Source organism: Salvelinus sp. IW2-2015, linkage group LG17 (genome assembly GCF_002910315.2).
Source record: "Salvelinus sp. IW2-2015 linkage group LG17, ASM291031v2, whole genome shotgun sequence".
NCBI lineage: Eukaryota > Metazoa > Chordata > Actinopteri > Salmoniformes > Salmonidae > Salvelinus > Salvelinus sp. IW2-2015.
Window position 1 is genome coordinate 34,332,475 of NC_036857.1, and position 20,495 is coordinate 34,352,969.

The window sequence follows — 20,495 nt, forward strand, 5'->3', positions numbered from 1 at the left end:
GTGTTCATAATTTTAAAAAGCGTAAATTACTATTTACCTGTGAATAAATTAATGAAATGGAGAATGAATTAAACTATTCACCGATTTAATAAGCAGACCTTCATACAAACTTGCTATTCACAACCGAACAAACAAACTGCTGCATAGCACTCCCACAAGCGAGCCACTCAAATCACTAGACTCGTTTTAGTCAGAGTGAGGGTTTTGGATCAATGCTACTTCAAAAATCTGTTTAACATTTTAAAGAAAATCTGGAATGTGTTGGAGGAAAGAAGCATGTTTTAAGACTCAAAAAGATATCGAAGTGGAACGTTTCCTGTATGGTTTTTCGTAGCCGGGCACCAATCAAGTGGGTTATTTCTGGGGTGGCGCAAGAAATAAAGACAGAGGATATTACTGAAGACATAGATGGAGTGGTTGGTGCACGTCGACTGACTTATATGGAGGAAAGAAATTTACTTCATCCATGTTACTGTTCTTTGATGAAGAGTCTCTCCCTTCTCATATAAAGATAGGATTCATGAGATACCCTGTAAGAGCTTTTGTGCACAAGCCCCTTCAGTGTCATACAGTAAATCTAGAAGATTTTGCCATGTGTCAAGTGTATGCAGAAGGGAAGAGTGTCGTATGCCAGATGAAGTGAAATGTTGCCACTGTGGAGGTGAACATGGGCCTGAATTCCTGGACTGCCCTGTTAGGGTGAAGGAGAATGAGTTGGCAAGAGTAAGGAGTGTCCAGCTTATCTCTTATCTGGAGTCGGTGAGAAGATGGGATGGAACAAGTGGCGGGGAAGAAACAATGGTAGTAGAGCCACCACGGGATAGTGAAATACTACATGTTAAAAAGGTGGACTTTGGATTATCTTTGCAATGCCATAAACTGTACAGCACAAGCGGAGAAGAAGTCTAAGAAAATTGGAATCATTATGAATGCCGCTAAACGTTTTTTGGGTCTACGTGATTTCACAGCCGAGGCCGTGCAAGAATTCTTGTCGGTGAATGTACCGCCATCACAGGCCCCTGAGCCTGTGTAGGGATGTATTTTGTATTATAAACTGGGTAGTTAGAGCCCTAAATGCTGATTGGTTGACAGCCGTGATATATCAGACCATATACCACGGGTYTGACAAAACATGTCTTTTTACTGCTCTAATTACYTTGATAACCAGTTTATAATAGCAATAAGGAACCTCTGGGGTTTATGGTATATGGCCAATAAAACACGGCTAAGGGCTGTGTCCAGGCACTCCGCAATGCATCGTGCATAAAGAACAGCCCTTAGCCGTGGTATATTAGCCATATTCCACACCCCCTCGCGCCATATTGCTTAAGTGGACATTGATTGCAGAAGCGCGATGGGTTTTCTTAGTTGACYTGTTTTATTTTGTATGATGACGTTTTCCCCATTTCACGCAATGTTTTTTTAGTTTCTTATTCAATACCCCGTCCAGCTGGTGGCGGTAATGCACCATTAACGTTGGATGCCAACCGCCGTTAAACCCCATCGAAGAAGAGCCACACACAGCGGAGCAGAGAGAGAGGTCGTTCCTGCGGAGGTAGTTATAACAAATACCAAGTTGCCGAGAAATCGAAATGCTTATTTATTTAATTGTTTTAAGACTATTACATGTACCTACCTAGTTTAGTGAAATAAAATGTTATGGTTAACATGTTCCCTCTTATCTTGTAGTTGTCTCATGGGATCGTGCCAGCCAAGCATCGTTAGTTGGTTGGCTAACTACAGTAACGTTAGCTAGCTAACTTTTCACGTTTAGCACAGCATGAACTAGCTAAGCTAACTCGACTAAACCAAGTTGGCTAGCTAACTACTTTGTTGAAGTTATGTGGCTACATGTGGTTAGATTTTTTTGGGAAATGCTTAAAACATTTATTTGGTTCATAATTTAGTATATTTGAAAGTTAACATCAGCATTAACATAATCTAGCTAAGGTACTGAAGAGAGCTGATTGTGTTTTCCGAAATAACGTAACGTTAGTCCCCTTATCTTACCTGACAGTAAACAACTAGGCTAGCTAAGGTTAGTTAAGCTAGCTAACAAGCTCTCTTGACTTTACCACAAGTAACACAGGCTACACAGCTAACGTTAGCTAGTTCGATAAACGTGTGCAAAGATATTGGCTATTTTATGTGATGGTGGACTGGATGGACTCTTGATAAGTTAGCTAACTAGTTTGACACGCTTGTGTAAACACGTTTAAATTAGGTTGGCTAACGTTAGCTACTTGGCATTTTACTTTATAGKCATCTTTGATTTAGCTATCTAACGTTAAAGTGAAGGGGTTGGAACCGAAATAATTTTCCAATCGTTTTGTTCTGACCAGAACTACGTTTCGTTCCGTTCCACTGTTCCGACCAGCAAAATAAAGTTCTTAACCGGTTCGATCCCCCGAAAGTACCCGTGTATATTGTTAATTGTTTAACCTGTGAAATTAACCGTTTTTAGCTCATTAAAGTACTAAAGCAATCATTGCGAATATAGCAGGCAAGCTAGTTGTTTACATGCCTGATGGACAAACAAGTGTACCCTATGGCGCAAGATGCGACTGAATTTTTGTGGGTCGGGAGATGTCTAGAGAGGGTTAAGGAAGCATCTTGTTATGACATGATTATTATGACATGATTATCTGAATAATGTCCACAGCATTATACATAGGAGGAGCGACTTTTATGAAGGAACATGGAATGTCTTTTGAGCTAGCTAGCTAACAAGCGTGTGCGCAAAGCGACACCAGAAATTACCCTCCTGTTGTGTTCGTTTCATGTGAATTAATTCTGTGTTCCCAGTCCAAAATGACCGCCCCATTATAGCTGACTATAAATCCATAATAATACATATATTATCACCTAATGTTGTGTTAGATCTTTTTATCAACTTAAGTTCTTGTGAACATTACACGTGTTTAACTTCTATTTGCTATTTATGGTCTGTAGGCTTCATTGACCTGAACTCATACAAATAGTTTTTGAGTAAAAAATGCATAATCTATTGATTATTTGGACTATAACAAATACTCAGATGAAACATATTGTGTTATTTATCATAGACTACTTTGTGTCAAAGTTTAACAAGGACTCTCTCCTCACCAGTGTCATGATCAAAGATATGATCAAGAGCCTCACATACACTATATAATTTGGTCATCGTGCTTCCACAGAATGAGTTATGAGCAAGGCCTCAAAAAAGCTTTATATACCAGGAGAAAAGTTCTATATAATATTGAAACAATGTTGCGATTGTTTGTGAGAATGACAACAGGTGTGGTTCCCGTGGGTGAAAGATTCTATTGGTGAAAGGTTCCTGTGGGGGTTGCCATGGAAGCCAAGAAGGGGAGTGAGGTGTGTGTGTGTGCGCTCAAAGACACATGCATGTGGGGGTCTGGGAGAAGAAGTGTGTCCATCTGATGAATGGGCATGTGCATTCATTCCGTTTGGACGATATCTTCCGACCTTTGGGCTACTGTAATATGCTAACTCTCGGCTAAACCAGTTAGTTAGCTAGCTACTAGCCCTTCTAAAGTACCCAACTAGCTAACACTACTGCAATCTCTGTGAATCATTGAAGCTTTGTACCAACACACTAAAGCTAAATCCAAAATTAAACCATCATATTTTCACGTGAATGACAACCACTTGAGCCAACCTATAACTCGAGAATCCACAGGAATGATTGACAGTTGCCTTCTTTGCTATCTGCTATGACTGTATGCCTGGCCTTGGGTGCTCGAGAGCTAGCCTAGCTAGCTACATGACAGATATTTGGACCTACCTACTTTGACCCCATAAACCAGTTAGGTAGCAAACAAGGCAACTGTCAATCATTCCTGCAGCTTCTCAAGTCCTAGGTTGGCTGAAGTGGACGACTTGTCATGCATGTCAAAACATAATATATGCTATTTAGCAGACGCTTTTAACCAAAGTGACTTAGTTATTTTACTTATGGTTGGTCCCAGGAATGGAACCCACTACCCGGGTGTTACAAGTACCAACTCTACCAACTGAGCTACAAAGGACTACAAAAGAAACATGGTTTTTAATGTTTAAAATTTTCAATGAAGTCCTCGTTTGCAAACCCCCTACTGAGTTCCAAACTGCCTCTAGAAGCAACATCAGCACAATAACTGTTTGTCGAGGGCTTCATGAAATGGGTTTCCATGGCCAAGCGGCCGCACACAAGCCTAAGATCACCATGCGCAATGCCAAGCGTCGGCTGGAGTGGTGTAAAGCTCACTGCCATTGGACTCTGGAGCAGTGGAAACACGTTCTCTGGAGTGATGAATCACGCTTCACCATCTGGCAGTCTGACGGACATCTGGATTTGGCGGATGCCAGGAGAATGCTACCTGCCCGAATGCATAGTGCCAAATGTAAAGTTTGGTGGTGTAGGAATAATGGTCTTTGGCTGTTTTTCATGGTTCGGGCTAGGCCCCTTCGTTRCAGTGAAGGGAAATCGTAACGCTACAGCATACAATGACGTTCTAGACGATTCTGTGCTTCCAGCTTTGTGGCAACAGTTTGGGGAAGGCCCTTTCCCGTTTCAGAATGACAATTCCCCCGTACACAAAGCAAGGTCCTTACTAAAAGGGTTTGTTGAGATTGGTGTGGAAGAACTTGACTGGCCTGCACAGAGTCTCAACCTCATGGAACACCTTTGGGATGAATTGGAACGCCGACTACGAGCCACGCCTAATCGCCCAACATCAGTGCCCGACCTCACGAATACTCTTGTGGCTGAATGGAAGCAAATCCCCGCAGCAATGTTCCAACATGTAGTGGAAGGCCTTCCCAGAAGAGTGGAGGCTATTATAGCAGCAAAGGGGCGACCAGCTCCATATTAATGCCCATCATTTTGGAATGAGATGTTCGACGAGCAGGTATCCATGTACATTTGGTCATGTAGTGTTAGCTAGCAACTTCAGAAAACCACTTTTTACTTATGCAAAAAATACAATGTCTTTTTGGGCTCCCAAGTGGTGCAGCCGTCTAAGGCACTGCTTCTCAGTGCTCACTACAGACCCTGGTTCGATTCCAGGCTGTGTCACAACCGYGAGTCCAATAGGGCAGCGTCCAATTATCTCAGCGTCGTCAGGGTTTGCCTGGGGTAGGCCGTCATTGTAAATTAGAATTTGTTCTTAACTGACTTGCCTAGTTAAATAAAAGGTATAAAAATAAATTGTGAGTAGGCGTGCTTGAAGTGTAAGCATGTCTTGGACATTAGAGGTGTTTGCACTCCATGATGATGCACACACTACCCCTCTCTGGTTCAGAGTAATGCTCCCATCAGCATTGGGTTCACAAAGTTGATTTCCACACCATTTTTAAAATGTATTTATTTCACCTTTATTTAACCAGMTAGGCAAGTTGAGAACAAGTTCTCATTTATAACTGCAGCCTGGCCAAGATAAAGCAAAGCAGTTCGACACATATAACAACACAGAGTTACACATGGAGTAAAACAAACATACAGTTAATAATACAGTAGAAAAATAAGTCTATACAATGTGAGCAAATGAGGTGAGATAAGGGAGGTGAAGGCAATAAATAGGCCATGGTGGTGAAGTAAATATAAATACAATATAGAAATTAAAACACTGGAATGGTAGATTTGACAGTAGATGAGTTTGCAAATTAGAAATACTGGGGTGCAAAGMAGCAAAATAAATAAATACAGTAGGGGAAGCAGGGTCTTGTAGATGACCTGGAGCCAGTGGGTTTGGCGACAAGTATGAAGCGAGGGCCAGCCAACGAGAGCGTATAGGTCGCAGTGGTGGGTAGTGTATGGGGCTTTGGTGACAAAACGGATGGCACTGTGATAGACTGCATCCAATTTGTTGAGTAGGGTGTTGGAGGCTATTTTGTAAATGACATCGCCGAAGTCGAGGATCGGTAGGATGGTCAGTTTTACGAGGGTATGTTTGGCCGCATGYGTGAAGGATGCTTTGTTGCTAAATAGGAAGCCAATTCTAGATTTAACTTTGGATTGGAGATGTTTTATGTGAGTATGGAAGGAGAGTTTACAGTCTAACCAGACACCTAGGTATTTGTAGTTGTCCACATATTCTAAGTCAGAACCGTCCAGAGTGGTGATGCTGGACGGGCGGGCAGGTGCAGGCAGCGATCGGTTGAAGAGCATGCACTTAGTATTATTGACCAGCCTCTACATAGCACTGCAAACACGGCGGCTTCCGTGACTCATTGGGCACCAGTCTTTCCTTTTAACGAACTCCTTATTCATTGCCCAACTGAATGTCCGGCGGATAATTGAATTACCCTGACCTAGCATCGGCAATACAAAAATCAAGGGCCTCGTCGGTGCTTGGAGCTCATAGCCAAACTGCAGACTCTTTCCACTTGCCTCCCTCCTCCTGCCACCTCAAGGGTCCCTGTTGCTCAGCCATGCAAAATGTGCTGAGGCTGACTGGACATTGAGTTACTGTATGGCGACTGAAAGAGGACAATTGTCTTTAACCCCTCTGGTTGTAGTGAAAGATAAAAGAAGAGTCTGTGAAAGTGTTTGCAAGGGTGAAAACAGCACAATTACAAGGCGGGTGAAAAGTAGAATACATCTGCATTTGGTTTGGACTTGAAGTTAATTATGATAGCGTAGGCCTATAGTTCTTTCAAGAGGATATACAGGTTGCTTAATTGCACCCCCCCCCCCCTTTCAATGCATCTCTCAGGTAACCATGGCAATGACGGGCCAGAGTTCCTGCTCCTCGATGAGTAATCACACCAAGGAACGTGTGACCATGGCCAAGGTGACCCTGGAGAACTTCTACAGCAACCTCATCGCTCAACATGAGGAGAGAGAGATGAGGTAGGCCTCCTACTACACCCGCACGCATGCATCTGTCTGGGCTCAGCCAACGGGCAGTGCCTTCTACTGACACATTGTTTACAACTCTTCTGTTCTCTATTGCTACATTCTTCTTATGCGTTATGTCATTCAAGGTGGGTGTTGCAAACTTTGGTATTTGTGCCTTACATTGCCTTGTAAAAGTATTCATCCCGCTTGGCATTTTTTCCTATTTTGTTGCATTACAACCTGTAATTTAAATAGATTTTTATTTGGATTTCATGTAATGCACATGCACACACTAGTCCAAATTGATGAAGTGAAATGGGGAAAAAATTACTTGTTTCAAAAGAATTTAAAACGGAAAAGTGGTGCGTGCATATGTATTCACCCCCTTTGCTATGAAGCCCCTAAATAACATCTGGTGCAACCAATTACCTTCAGAAGTTAAATAAAGTCCACCTGTGTGCAATATAAGTGTCACATGATCTGTCACATGATCTCAGTGTATATATACACCTGTTCTGAAAGGCCCCAGAGTCTGCAACACCACTAAGCAAGGGGCACCACCAAGCAAGCGGCTCCATGAAGACAAAGGAGCTCTCCAAACCGGTCAGGAACAAATTTGTGGAGAAGTACATATCAGGGTTGGGTTCTAAAAAGATATCAGAATTTTAAAATCAGGGACTGGGAAACTGGTCAGAATTGAAGGAATGATGGATGGRGCTAAATACAGGGAAGTTCTTGAGGGAAACCTGTTTCAGTCTTCAAGAGATTTGAGACTGGGACTGAGGTTCACCTTCCAGCAGGACAATGACCCTAAGCATAGTGCTAAAGCWACACTTGAGTGGTTTAAGGGGAAACATTTAAATGTCTTGGAATGGCCTAGTCAAAGCAAAGACCTCAATCCAATTGAAAATCTGTGGTATGACTTAAAGATTGRTGTACACCAGCAGAACCCATCCAACTTGTAGGAGCTGGAGCAGTTTTGCCTTGAAGAATGGGCAAAAATCCCAGTGGCTAGATGTGCCAAGCTTATAAAGACATACCCCAAGAGACTTGCTGCTGTAATTGCTGCAAAAGGTTGCTCTACAAAGTATTGACTTTGGGGGGTGAATAGTTATGCACGCTCAAGTTTTCAGTTTTTTGTCTTATTTCTTGTTTGTTTCACAAMAAAAAATATTTTGCATCTTCAAAGTGGTAGGCATGTTGTGTAAATCAAATGATACAATCCCCCCAAAAATCCATTTAAATTCCAGGTTGTAAGGCAACAAAATAGGAGAAATGCCAAGGAGGGTGAATACGATTAGGCTAAGAAATGGTGGACACTGCATGAGGTCCTGAGCTACAGGCAGTTAGATTTGGGTATGTCACTTTTGGCAAAAATAAGGGGAAAAGGGTTGGATCCTTATTAAAAGCTGCAGAGGACTTTAACACATTCTAACTAGCTTTTCCCTCCCCAGGTTGTCTATATTGGGCCAATAACATCAACCTGTCTGTCTTGCTTAATAGGCCTGTATGCTTTTAATAAGGATCCAACCCTTTTCCCCRTATTTTTGCCAAAAGTGACATACCCAAATCTAACTGCCTGTAGCTCAGGACCTGAAGCAAGGATATGCATATTCTTGATACCATTTGAAAGGAAAAACTTTGAAGTTTGTGGAAATGTTAAATTAACATKGGAGAATATAACACATTAGATCTGGTAAAAGATAATACAAAGAGAAAAACATTTTTTTAAATCTAATAAGAGAAAGTCCGTAATGTATTATTCCTGCCCAGGTGCAATTATTTTTTCCCCCATATAAATATGTCATCCATCAGTAGAACAACAAGATGTCTGTCTGTTCATCCACGGGTCACATTATGACGGTAAAGAAATAACCTTTTCAATAAAAAATMTAATCTATTTTAGAATTCAATACCCAACCGTGCTGGTTTGAAGAGGAAACTGGTAAATGGTGAATATGACACACAAAATTCCACCTGTCCAACCCGTACTACCACTTCCCTGTTAAAAACACTGGAGAACAAAGGCAACACGGTGGTCTAATATGGAAGTCCCTGTGTCGCATTCATTAGTCCACAATGTAATAAAGCGTAGCGATACTGAAAACAAAAACAAGCATTCCTATTGGAGTAAATATAGTCCCTCACTGTTTCAAATCAAACTTTATCAAACTTTACCGTGAAGCATGGTGGTGGCATCATGCTGTGGGGATGTTTTTCAACGACAGGGACTGGGAGACTAGTCAGGGTCGAGGGAAAGATGAACGGAGCAATATTTTCTACCTGCAGGCTGCAATGTTATTTAATGGCTTTATGTAGGCCATTTTTACAGAGTTGGCAATAGAAGTTACCTCCTTTTTTTGGGGGGTTTTTATTTTAATTTCGATTTGGATTAACCACATGAGAATGATTTTGAGATTCAAAGGTGTTATGATAAACAAAATGGATCTGTTCCACAAAAATGTGAATATGAAAACCCTAACTGGCACACAGATCGGTAGAAATTGTAAATTAAATTGTCATTTCACATGAGAAAGTTTGACTCCTCGTGTAGCCTATTCCCGGCAACTTCAGGAGAGAAATGGCAGAATCTGCGAAAGCCAGCAGGAGGAACGTGATCATTTTTTATTTTTTTTGTATTTCTTCTGGTTGTATTCATCTCTGGCTCTCTCGTGTCTTTTGCATCTTATTTCATCCAACGGTGCGCTTAAAGCATCAGACAAGCTCAATGCATATAGTTAATTTTATTAAAACAGGTGTGTCTATATTAGGAAAATCACGTTTTAAAAACGTTGAACAATCAATTGGTCGAAAGAAGAGATTAATTTTGGTCGACATATCTTTTTTATATCGGGGACAGCCATAATTCAAAACATTTTTCCATTTCTGTTCCAGGCAGCAGAAGTTGGAAAAGGTGATGGATCAAGAGGGCTTGGCTGATGAGGAGGTGACGTTGAAGACTGACACAGACACAACCTTTTTGACACGTGCAGTTGTGCGCACTAACCATTGCCTCCTCTACCTGTGCAGAAGCGTATCCGGCGCTCCCAGCACGCCAGGAAAGAGACCGAGTTCCTGCGTCTCAAACGAACCCGCCTGGGGCTGGAGGACTTCGAGTCCCTCAAGGTAATTGGCCGAGGAGCTTTCGGAGAGGTAGGCATCACCCCTTTTCTTAAACACCTCTCTTACGTAGTAGCRTTGCAGACTTTCAGCTTATTATTCAATAAATTACTGACACGTTTTGGTCCCAAGGTGCGTCTGGTGCAGAAGAAGGACACAGGCCACGTGTACGCTATGAAGATCCTCCGCAAGGCCGACATGCTGGAGAAGGAGCAGGTGAGGAGGAGGAGGATATGTTGATGGCCAATACATAATGGCCAGGCATGTTCATTCTCACAAATCCAAAGCAGTGTCTTGGATACAAAAGTAGTACCTGCCATGCAATCTATAAATGTAAACTCAGGGGAAAAAAAGAAATGTCCTCTCACTGTCAATTGCGTTTATTTCTATGAACATAACCAGATTCAACAACTGAGACATGAACTGAGCAAGTTCCACAAAAATTTAATAATGTGTCCCTGAACAAAGGGGGGGGGGGTCAAAATCAAAAGTAACAGTCAGTATCTGGTGTGGCCACCAGCTGCATAAGTACTGCAGTGCATCTCCTCCTCATGGACTGCACCAGATTTGCCGTTCTGCTGTGAGATGTTACCCCACTCTCCACCAAGGCACCTGCAAGTTCCCGGACATTTCTGGGGGGAATGGCCCTAGCCCCACCCTCCGATCCAACAGGTCCCAGACGTGCTCAATGGGATTGAGATCCGGGCTCTTCGCTGGCCATTGCAGAACACTGACGTCCAGTCTTGCAGGAATCACGCACAGAACAAGCAGTATGGCTGGTGGCATTGTCATGCTGAGGGTCATGTGAGGATGAGCCTGCAGGAAGGGTACCACATGAGGGAGGAGGATGTCTTCCCTGTAACGCACAGCGTTGAGATTGCCTGCAAGGACAAGCTCAGTCCAATGATGTGTGATACACCGCCCAGACCATGACGGACCTCCACCTCCAAATCGACCCGCTCCAGAGTACAGGCCTCAGTGTGTTTAAATTTTTTTTTTAATTTCACCTTTATTTAACCAGGTAGGCTAGTGAGAACAAGTTCTCATTTGCAACTGCGACCTGGCCAAGATAAAGCATAGCAGTGTGAACAGACAACACAGAGTACACATGGAGTAAACAATAAACAAGTCAATAACATGGTAGAAAAAAAAAGAGAATCTATAACAATGTGTGCAAAAGGCATGAGGTAGGCAATAAATCGAATAATTACAATTTAGCAGATTAACACTGGAGTGATAAATCATCAAGATGCATGTGCAAGAAGAGATACTGGTGTGCAAAAGAGCAGAAAAGTAAATAAATAAAAGCAGTATGGGGGTGAGGTAGGTAAATTGGGTGGTAGTTTACAGATGGACTATGTACAGCTGCAGCGATCGGTTAGCTGCTCGGATAGCAGATTTTAAAGTTGTTGAGGAGATAAAAGTCTCCAACTTCAGAGATTTTTGCAATCGTTCCAGTCGCAGGCAGCAGAGAACTGGAAGGAAAGGCATCCAAATAGGTTTTGGCTTTAGGGATGATCAGTGAGATACACCTGCTGGAGCGCGTGTTGCAGGTGGGTGTAGCCATCGTGACCAGTGAACGAGATAAGGCGCACTTACCTAGCATAGCCTTGTAGATGACCTGGAGCCATGGGTCTGACGACAACATGTAGCGAGGGCCAGCCGACTAGGGCATACAGGCGCAGTGGTGGGTGCTATAAGGTGCTTTAGTAACAAACGAATGGCACTGTGATAAACTGCATCCAGTTTGCTGAGTAGAGTATTGGAAGCTATTTTGTAGATGACATCCCGAAGTCGAGGATCGGTAGGATGTCAGTTTTACTAGGGTAAGTTTGCGGCGTGAGTGAAGGAGGCTTTGTTGCGGAATAGAAAGCCGATTCTTGCTGATTTGGATTGGAGATGTTTGATATGAGTCTGGAAGGAGAGTTGCAGTCTAGCCAGACACCTAGGTACTTATAGATGTCCACATATTCTAGGTCGGAACCGTCCAGGTGGTGATGCTAGTCGGCGTGCGGGTGCAGGCAGCGAACGGTGAAAAGCATGCATTTGTTTTACTAGCTTTAAGAGCAGTTGGAGGCACGAAGGAGTGTTGTATGGCATTGAAGCTCGTTTGGAGGTTAGATAGTACAGTGTCCAAGGAAGGGCCGGAAGTATATAGAAATGGTGTCGTCTGCGTAGAGGTGGATCAGGGAATCGCCCGCAGCAAGAGCAACATCATTGATGTATACAGAGAAAAGAGTCGGCCGAGAATTGAACCCTGTGGTACCCCATAGAGACTGCCAGAGGACCGGACAACATGCCCTCCGATTTGACACACGAACTCTGTCTGCAAAGTAGTTGGTGAACCAGGCAAGGCAGTCATTAGAAAAACCGAGGCTACTGAGTCTGCGATAAGAATATGGTGATTGACAGAGTCGAAAGCCTTGGCCAGGTCGATGAAGACGGCTGCACAGTAATGTCTTTTATCGATGGCGGTTATGATATCGTTTAGTACCTTGAGCGTGGCTGAGGTGCACCATGACCGGCTCGGAAACCGGGTTGCACAGCGGAGAAGGTACGGTGGGATTCGAGATGGTCAGTGATCGTTTGTTGACTTGGCTTTCGAAGACTAGATAGGCAGGGCAGGATGGATATAGGGCTGTAACAGTTTGGGTCCAGGGTGTTCCCCCTTTGAGAGGGGATGACCGCGGCAGCTTTCCAATCCTGGGGACTCAGATGATACGAAGGAGAGGTTGAACAGGCTGGTGATAGGGGGTGCGACAATGGCGGCGGACAGTTTCAGAAATAGGGGGTCCAGTTGTCAAGCCCAGCTGATTGTATTGGTCAGGTTTTCCAGCTCTTTCAGAACATCTGCTATCTGAATTTGGGTAAGGAAGAAGCTGGGGAGGCCTTGGGCGAGTAGCAGCGGAATGTGTAATGCTCATTCCTTCGACGATAAACGCAAATCTGACCATCACCCCTGGTGAGCCAAAATTGCGACTCCTCAGTTAAGAGCACCTTTTTTGCCAGTCCTGTCTGGTCCAGTGATGGTGGGTTTGTGCCCGTAGGCGACGTTGTTGCCGGTGATGTCTGGTGAGGACCTACCTTACAACAGGCCTGCAAGCCCTCAGTTCAGCCTCTCTCAGCCTATTGCGGACAGTCTGAGCACTGATGGAGGGATTGTGCTTTCCTGATGTAACTCGGGCAGTTGTTGCCATCCTGTACCTGTCCCACAGGTGTGATGTTCAGATGTACCGTTCCTGTGCAGGTGTTGTTACACGTGGTCTGCCACTGAGGACGATCAGCTGTCTGTTCTGTCTCACTGTAGCGCTGTCTTAGGCGTCTCACAGTACGGACATTGCAATTTATTGCCAAGGCCACATCTGCAGTCCTCATGCCTCCTTGCAGCATGCCTAAGGCACGTTCACGCAGATGAGACCCTGGGCATCTTTCTTTTGGTGTTTTTCAGAGTCAGTAGAAATGCCTCTTTAGTGTCCTATGTTTTCAAAACTGTGACCCGAATTGCCTACTGTCTGTAAGCTGTTAGTGTCTTAACAACCGTTCCACAGGTGCATATCCGTTAATTGTTTATGGTTCTTTGAAAAAGCATGGGAAACAGTGTTTAAACCCTTTACAAAGAAGATCTGTGAAGTTATTTAGATTTTTACGAATTATATTTGAAAGACAGGGTCCTGAAAAAGGGACGTTTCTTTTTTTTGCTGAGTTTATGTATCATGCCATTTGTGTGTATTTCTAGGTGGGCCACATCCGTGCTGAGAGGGACATCCTGGTAGAGGCTGACAGTCTGTGGGTGGTTAAGATGTTCTACAGCTTCCAGGACAAGATGAACCTCTACCTCATCATGGAGTTCCTGCCTGGCGGTATTACCCCCCTCACCCTAAGCTGAACCCCAAACAGTCTCCTACACTACAGGGACAGTCATTGTCCAGTTGGAAGCTAGATCAGCTACTCTTGCAGGTGTATGTAGACAGAGTAGAAGTGCTGATCTAGGATTGGGTCCCTCCTGTAAATAATATCATGTTCATTATAGTCTAATTGGCTAAATTGATCCTAGATCAGTACTTCTACTCTGAGACGCTTGATACAGCCGTCAGAACGTTGCCGAAAAACATAGAAATGTGCTGCATAATGATTGTTTATTCTTAATGTTCTATCTGCAAAGTCACCGAACGAACAACTTCTGTCTCGCTGAATATGCCTCAAAGTCCAGTGGGACTGTACATGTTGTAACCCGACACTGCCCCCTACAGGTGACATGATGACTCTGCTGATGAAGAAGGATACTCTGACAGAGGAGGCCACTCAGTTCTACATCGCTGAGACAGTGCTAGCCATCGACTCCATCCACCAGTTGGGCTTCATTCACAGAGACATCAAACCTGACAACCTGCTACTGGACTCCAGGGTGAGTTTGAGCACGGACTCAAGAGACACAAACATGAGCTCAGACTGGTGGTTTGGATATGTTATTCTGTTTGAATTTACAAGGCACCAAAATGAAGAAAACGGGCTAAACTTTTCCAATACGMTGTGCACTAATGAATATAGGCCTGTACTGAATGTGTTTTTGCTTGATTGTTTCAGGGTCATGTGAAGCTGTCTGACTTTGGTCTTTGCACAGGTCTGAAGAGGGCGCATCGTACCGAGTTCTACAAGAACCTGAACCACAGCCTCCCCAGTGACTTCAGTAAGCAAAGTCAGGCATCCCAATCAATCCATTACTTTACATACTAACACCATGTATTGATGTTAAAGCCACAATTTGGACTTTTTCTCCGACCTTGTAGTCCTTGAGATTTGGAAGCGTATTTTGGAGCTACATATTGTTTACAAAGAGCCAAATGACAACCAAAACAGCAACAATGGAGTCATATTTGGGTTATGGTGGAGGTAAAACTGATGTACAAAGCTCATAAGGCATTTATACACTATTAATTAGAAATACCATTGAACAGTTGGAAATGTCCCAGATATTGTGCCTTTTTAATGTTTCTCTACTAACCAGGTAATGATTTGAAATGTGCTTGTACAAAAATGAAAATGAYTGACTTAAAATGGTTTGTTTTCAGGTTTGCTTCATGTTTTGAGTTGTTGCATGTACCAATCTTCCAATTCCTTAATGGGGATTATTATTTAAATGTAGAATCTATCTGCGTTAGTGCTTCTGCTAAGTGACTAAAATGTAAATCAGCAGATCCTAAAATGGCTATTTGTTTCATAACGAAGAGTCTGAAAGGGTTTCACATGCTTAACCTGCAAGGTTATGGGGTTCAACAAGTATTACCTACTTGTGTCATTTTATACAACTGTTTATTTTTCTTTACAGCATTCAATAACATGAACTCAAAGAGGAAAGCAGAGACATGGAAGAGGAACCGGAGACAGCTGGTGAGAAAATGAAGCTAGATGGGAGGGCAACACAGTGTATTCTACAAGTAGACATGGGCCGTGTTCGAGAGCATCCATTCTGGACGGACTAATCCACATATAAAATMTAGTTATTTAGGATGCAGGGTGATTTTGTAGATCTGTCAGTCTGCAGTCACCGACTGGAATGCAGTCGATCTCAAACACGACCACATTTGTATTGGTGTAGTCTTGTAGTCACATTGCATGATCTTTCTCTCGCCCCCCCCCCCCCCCAGGCCTTCTCTACTGTGGGCACCCCTGACTACATCGCCCCTGAAGTCTTCATGCAGAACGGATACAACAAGCTCTGTGATTGGTGGAGCCTTGGAGTCATCATGTATGAGATGCTGATAGGTGAGATCCTGTCAACATCTTCTGCTTGGGCCCTCTGAAAAAGCATTGATTGGCTTTCAATCATCTTGCATGAATGTCACAGAATGGTGCCATTACTACGTATTTGCCCATGCCTGGCTGGTTGATCCCATGTGTGTTGTTTTCCAGGCTATCCCCCGTTCTGCTCAGAGACCCCTCAGGAGACCTACAGGAAGGTGATGAACTGGCAAGAAACACTGACGTTTCCCCCTGAAGTGCCCATTTCGGAGAAAGCTAAGGACCTCATCCTCAGGTTCTGCTGTGAGGAGGAGCACAGGATCGGAGCCACTGGGGTGGAGGACATTAAGGGCAACGCCTTCTTCGAGGGGGTGGACTACGACCACATCAGGTACGAGGGCTTAAAAGAATAGTTACATTTTCTGACGTTTAAAAAAAAAAGAAGATATTTTCCACTTTATTGCTGGTTATTTGTCAATATCCCAAATCTCCTGTCTAGCATTTTTTTGAGGATGTAGCTGATTGTATCAGWTAATGGTGCATTCAGAAATGGGAACAGTGACATTGTAAAAACAGGGTTCCGTTTTTATTACAGAGAGCGACCCGCTGCCATTCCCATTGAGATAAAAAGCATCGACGACACGTCCAACTTTGACGAGTTCCCAGACTCTGATATCCTCCAACCGACAGGTACGTTTCTCATTGTCGCCAACATTAGTGGCTGCCACTAGTCATAATTCAACAGGGTAGTGTTCATTAGGGCACACAACGAAAAACAAAGACATTTCGATTTACACCAGTTAGTCATTCCCAGGTTAAGTCTGTTTTCTTCAATGTGGTGCCTATTAAACATGGCCCTGGTCAACTAATGCCACCTTCAAACAGGATTCTCACATTTTGGATCCTTTGTTTTCCTCTACTGCCCTGTGTGAAATAATCCCTGTCTTTTTCCGCCTCAGCTGCCCCTGTGGTGTCCAACCATTCTGAGGCAGACCTCAAGAACAAGGACTGGGTCTTCATCAACTACACCTACAAGCGCTTTGAAGGCCTCACAGCCCGAGGGGCTATCCCCTCCTACATGAAGACGGGGAAGAGATGAATCCTTCCTTTGTTTCCTCACTCACTCTACCTGCCCCTCAGACTGGCACTCAAAAGGAATTCCCCATGGATCCCAACGTCCACTCTCCCAAACTCAATTTTGGAGGTAGAAACTAAATTACCCTATTCAAGCTTGTTGAAGGGGTCCATCATAATTGAGACTATCCCATGTGTCTGATCCTGCTGAAGGGACCTTTCTCCTTCCTTTGCAAGGGACTTGTAGGGCTCTGTGTACTGTGTAGAGAAGTGTGACCTTCTCCAACTCGAGTTTGTCTATCTAAAAAAGCCTTAGCCTTGTGCTGGAAGGTATGGACAGTGATTGTTTTCTATGTGAAAACTCATATGCCATTCCACCCCAGGATTAAAGTTCCCATAACYAAAGTGTAGGATCCATCAATGAGCAGTCTTGGAGGTGTTGATATGACCTTAGTTTGGGGACCATCTGTCGTAGATCTCCACTAGCGTCGGTCCAACTCGGCCAAGACTGTTTCTCTATTCTTCAGTATCCCAAGGGACTGAACCAAGATACCAGCATAACAGGTCACCTCAGGGGCCAGAGCCCATTTTCACATCAGACGAACACACTTGATTGGCTATACCAGCCTTCTTCACTTCCTCCTCCACAAACCGGCATTGAAGTCTTAAAGTTTAGCTGGGCGACCACCAGCATGGGACTAGGATCCAATATGCCTTCTGTCAAATGGCTAGCTTTTCTCTCTTCGGTTTTTCTTTTTTCCACACACAATAGATTTCTCCCATCTTTTTAGAAATGAGTTCCGCCGTCAAAAACATTAGAAATCGTGTAATTTGACGAACTAATGATGCTTTTCAGGGAATATATGTCAATGTTTTTCATGTGTTTTTAGAGAGCTCTCTACTGAAGCGTCTTGGTTGATGATGCTTCGGACCGGTTGCCTGTTGCAATAACCAAAAACATTGAGAGCTGAGTGTAATTGTTGTCACTATTCAGTCTAACTTTTGAGGGTTTCAATGGAATTACTTCTCCATTTAATTGTCACTTCACTACTGCCAATGGTGGAGCTGTTACGTGGACTTTGGCAAGTGTTTATAGCAATAGAATCGCCTCTTGAATATGATTCCATTTGAAATGGAACTACACCTTCCACAAGCCCACCTTTTTAGGTTCTTAGTTTGACAATCATCCACTGTTAATATTAGCACCTTCATGCTGTCCTTTAACTCATTTGATTTACCAATGCTCTGTCGGACATATAACATTTGTGGATATGCATGTCCTTTAGCTAGAGAGCAAAATCAAATACAAAAATATGTTGCATGTACTGATTGAATACTAAAATCTGGTGCATGTACCAACCATTATTTTTGGTACTTTTCCATGGACCTTTGGGGTAGGGGAGCTATAAGTAAGGCCAAGATATTGATACTCTTCTCTTTCCTTCTCTTTTTTTGTCCTGACCACTGGTCTGTAAGGGCTTGGTAGGTGAGGTGGCAGAGCAAGTTTGTTCAGCGGATATGTAACAGAATAGAAAAGGAGCAGCTTTTAGAGTTTTGAGACACTCCGGTGCCGTGTGCTCTGTGACCCTAGGTTAGGGTCATTAACGCACCCTTTCCACTTCCTGTCGTGTCTATAGTTCCGTCTCTTCCTGTTGCTCGGCTATTTCTTAGCAAGAATACTTTAAACGTTACATTTGCCTGACGTTTCGTGTCAAGGATATGCCACCTGGTATGTCCTTACTTTTCAAGAGGCTAAGAGGTGTGAGGTGAGAAACTCGACCTTAACTCTGTAAACAGGGCTATATGTGACTCGCTGTTCTTAACACAATCCCAAATGCTGTCATTTGAATCGAATGTAATCCCAAGGTGTAGTTGAAGATGAATTTAATGCCATGTTAATTCCAAAATGCTGTAATTTGAATGGAATGTAGCCTAAACCACAGGAGTGGTAGGTTTGTCACACGGTGAAGATGTCTGGTATTTTGTTAAATATCTGTACGGTGTTCTGGGTAGTTTAGACTACTTGCTGAGATTTAATATCCAGACATTTTGTTTTTACGACTGAGGGACAGAACTGATTTTGAGACTGGTCTCACCTTTTACTGATMCTTGATGCCCGAATGATCCAGTTGTAATGCCGGGTTTAAAAAGTATTGGGCGGACGAGTTGGCAAAGTGCGAATGGGCTTTTTGGAATGATTGTATTTTAAATGTATGCTGCTTGGTGTGTGAGACTTGCATGTCTTTAGAGGAATGGGTGATATACTCAGTAAAAGAATATGTGGGAATATGTTGTGTTAACACTGATAAGGTGGGTGCTCTTTTGTAGATGTCATCCAACTGTGTGTGTGTGCTGTTATTTCCCCCCAGGCACACAAGGTGTGGGAAACAGGCTGTACAAACCTTTTTATAGGGAACATTCAATCAAAAGTAGGGGGAGTTGTATTTAATCCACTGTGGTGTCAGGTTTCTATTGTATATTTTCTGCCATTTCACATTGAATAGCTGCACTTAATATCTGTGGTGTTTCCGTTTTGTACGGCAAAATAATGGGCCGCTCTGAAATCTGTCTTTGTTTTGATGGGCGAGGGAAATGTCATTTCACTGGTTGAATGGGCACGCTAGCCATGTGCAGGAGTTACGTTTTCTTCTGGAAATTGTTTTATCTGACAAACTGAGGTGGAATAATGTAAATGGTGAACAAAGGTCTTAATTAAATATTCATTATTTATTACCTTTTGGATTCCAAACATCCCTTGCTACTCAAGACTGATTAAGAACCCTTCGCCAAGAGCAACAATGTTTTCATCCAAACGGGAGAAGAGTGAGGTTGTCAATTTATTTATTTATTTTTTGACCAAAGCGAACCATACACAACAAACCGGGCTAGGAGTAAAGTTAGCAGGACCGACCAGTTTCTCAAGCCCCATCATGTAAAGTCACCCAGTCATTGCTCCGTCATCTCTCCAATAGTGCAAAGAAGTTCTTACAGGGCTGTTGTGATGCATGCAACCGTTTAAACAGCATAAACTAGTCTTTGTGTAATAGATGGCACATAGCACCTGTGAAAACTAACATGGTTTTCAGAGAATTGTTCAGTGTTCCTCAAAGGTGCTACTAGGCAGTATCTCTGGTTAGACTTGGAAGCTAGTAGCCTACTACCATAGAGGCTTAGAAACTGCATGGTCGAGATGTGCATTTAACCATGTATTCTTTGAGTATGTTAATTCACTGTTAAGGCAGAAAGTTGCTAAGTCGCGTGGGTATTGGTTCTCTAGTTAGTTCAAAAGGCACATTTATTTTGCCAGTCAATGGCAGACCGCTTGTTTCACTTCTGGTAGAAATACTCACCTGCACTATTATGGTGGTAGACTTTTAACAGCATTAAATAAAACACCTAGGACTATGTTGAACCAGTGTCTTGTCTTTTTCATTCCTTGTCTGTGTAGAATAGGTCAGCTAGGTATTATAAGGCAAGAAATGTGATGCAAAAGTTATCACAGTTGGCTAGGGTAACGGGTTGGGATGCTCAAAACATATCCTACTGCGGAAGATGTTTTGATATCAGCCTCACCCTCAAACAGGTCTTCTCTTTAAAAATGTAATGCTACTTATCCTTTTATCTATAAAATGTTTAGCACAACTAGCTACATAAATAAAAAAACGACATACAGTGCCTTGCAYAAGTATTCATCCCCCTTGGCGTTTTTCCTATTTTGTTGCATTACAACCTGTGATTT

General features: G+C 43.1%; 1 protein-coding gene across 2 annotated transcripts; it reads left to right on the top strand.

Annotated features, from left to right (window-relative positions):
• Positions 1 to 1,453: 1,453 nt before the first annotated feature.
• Positions 1,454 to 20,168, top strand: LOC111976666 (serine/threonine-protein kinase 38). 2 transcript variants are annotated; one of them, XM_024005669.1, is made up of 13 exons: positions 1,454 to 1,555; positions 6,699 to 6,835; positions 9,719 to 9,770; positions 9,854 to 9,976; positions 10,076 to 10,159; positions 13,680 to 13,803; positions 14,194 to 14,348; positions 14,528 to 14,639; positions 15,270 to 15,331; positions 15,589 to 15,706; positions 15,854 to 16,073; positions 16,278 to 16,372; positions 16,642 to 20,168. In XM_024005669.1, the coding sequence occupies exons 1-13, from the start codon at positions 1,481 to 1,483 to the stop codon at positions 16,779 to 16,781; spliced, it is 1,497 nt and encodes a 498-aa protein (XP_023861437.1). In that variant the 5' UTR covers positions 1,454 to 1,480; the 3' UTR covers positions 16,782 to 20,168. The 2 variants fall into 2 exon arrangements, with proteins under 2 accessions (XP_023861437.1, XP_023861438.1); XM_024005670.1 differs by having other exon boundaries at positions 14,528 to 14,630.
• Positions 20,169 to 20,495: the final 327 nt, after the last annotated feature.

Coding starts and splice junctions, on each gene's coding strand:
- LOC111976666 (XM_024005669.1), top strand. CDS start 1,481: ATGCCAACCGCCGTTAAACCCCATCGAAGAAGAGCCACACACAGCGGA. Junction 9,771..9,853: donor AGGGCTTGGCTGATGAGGAG/GTGACGTTGAAG, acceptor CTACCTGTGCAG/AAGCGTATCCGGCGCTCCCA. Junction 16,074..16,277: donor GTGGACTACGACCACATCAG/GTACGAGGGCTT, acceptor TTTTTATTACAG/AGAGCGACCCGCTGCCATTC.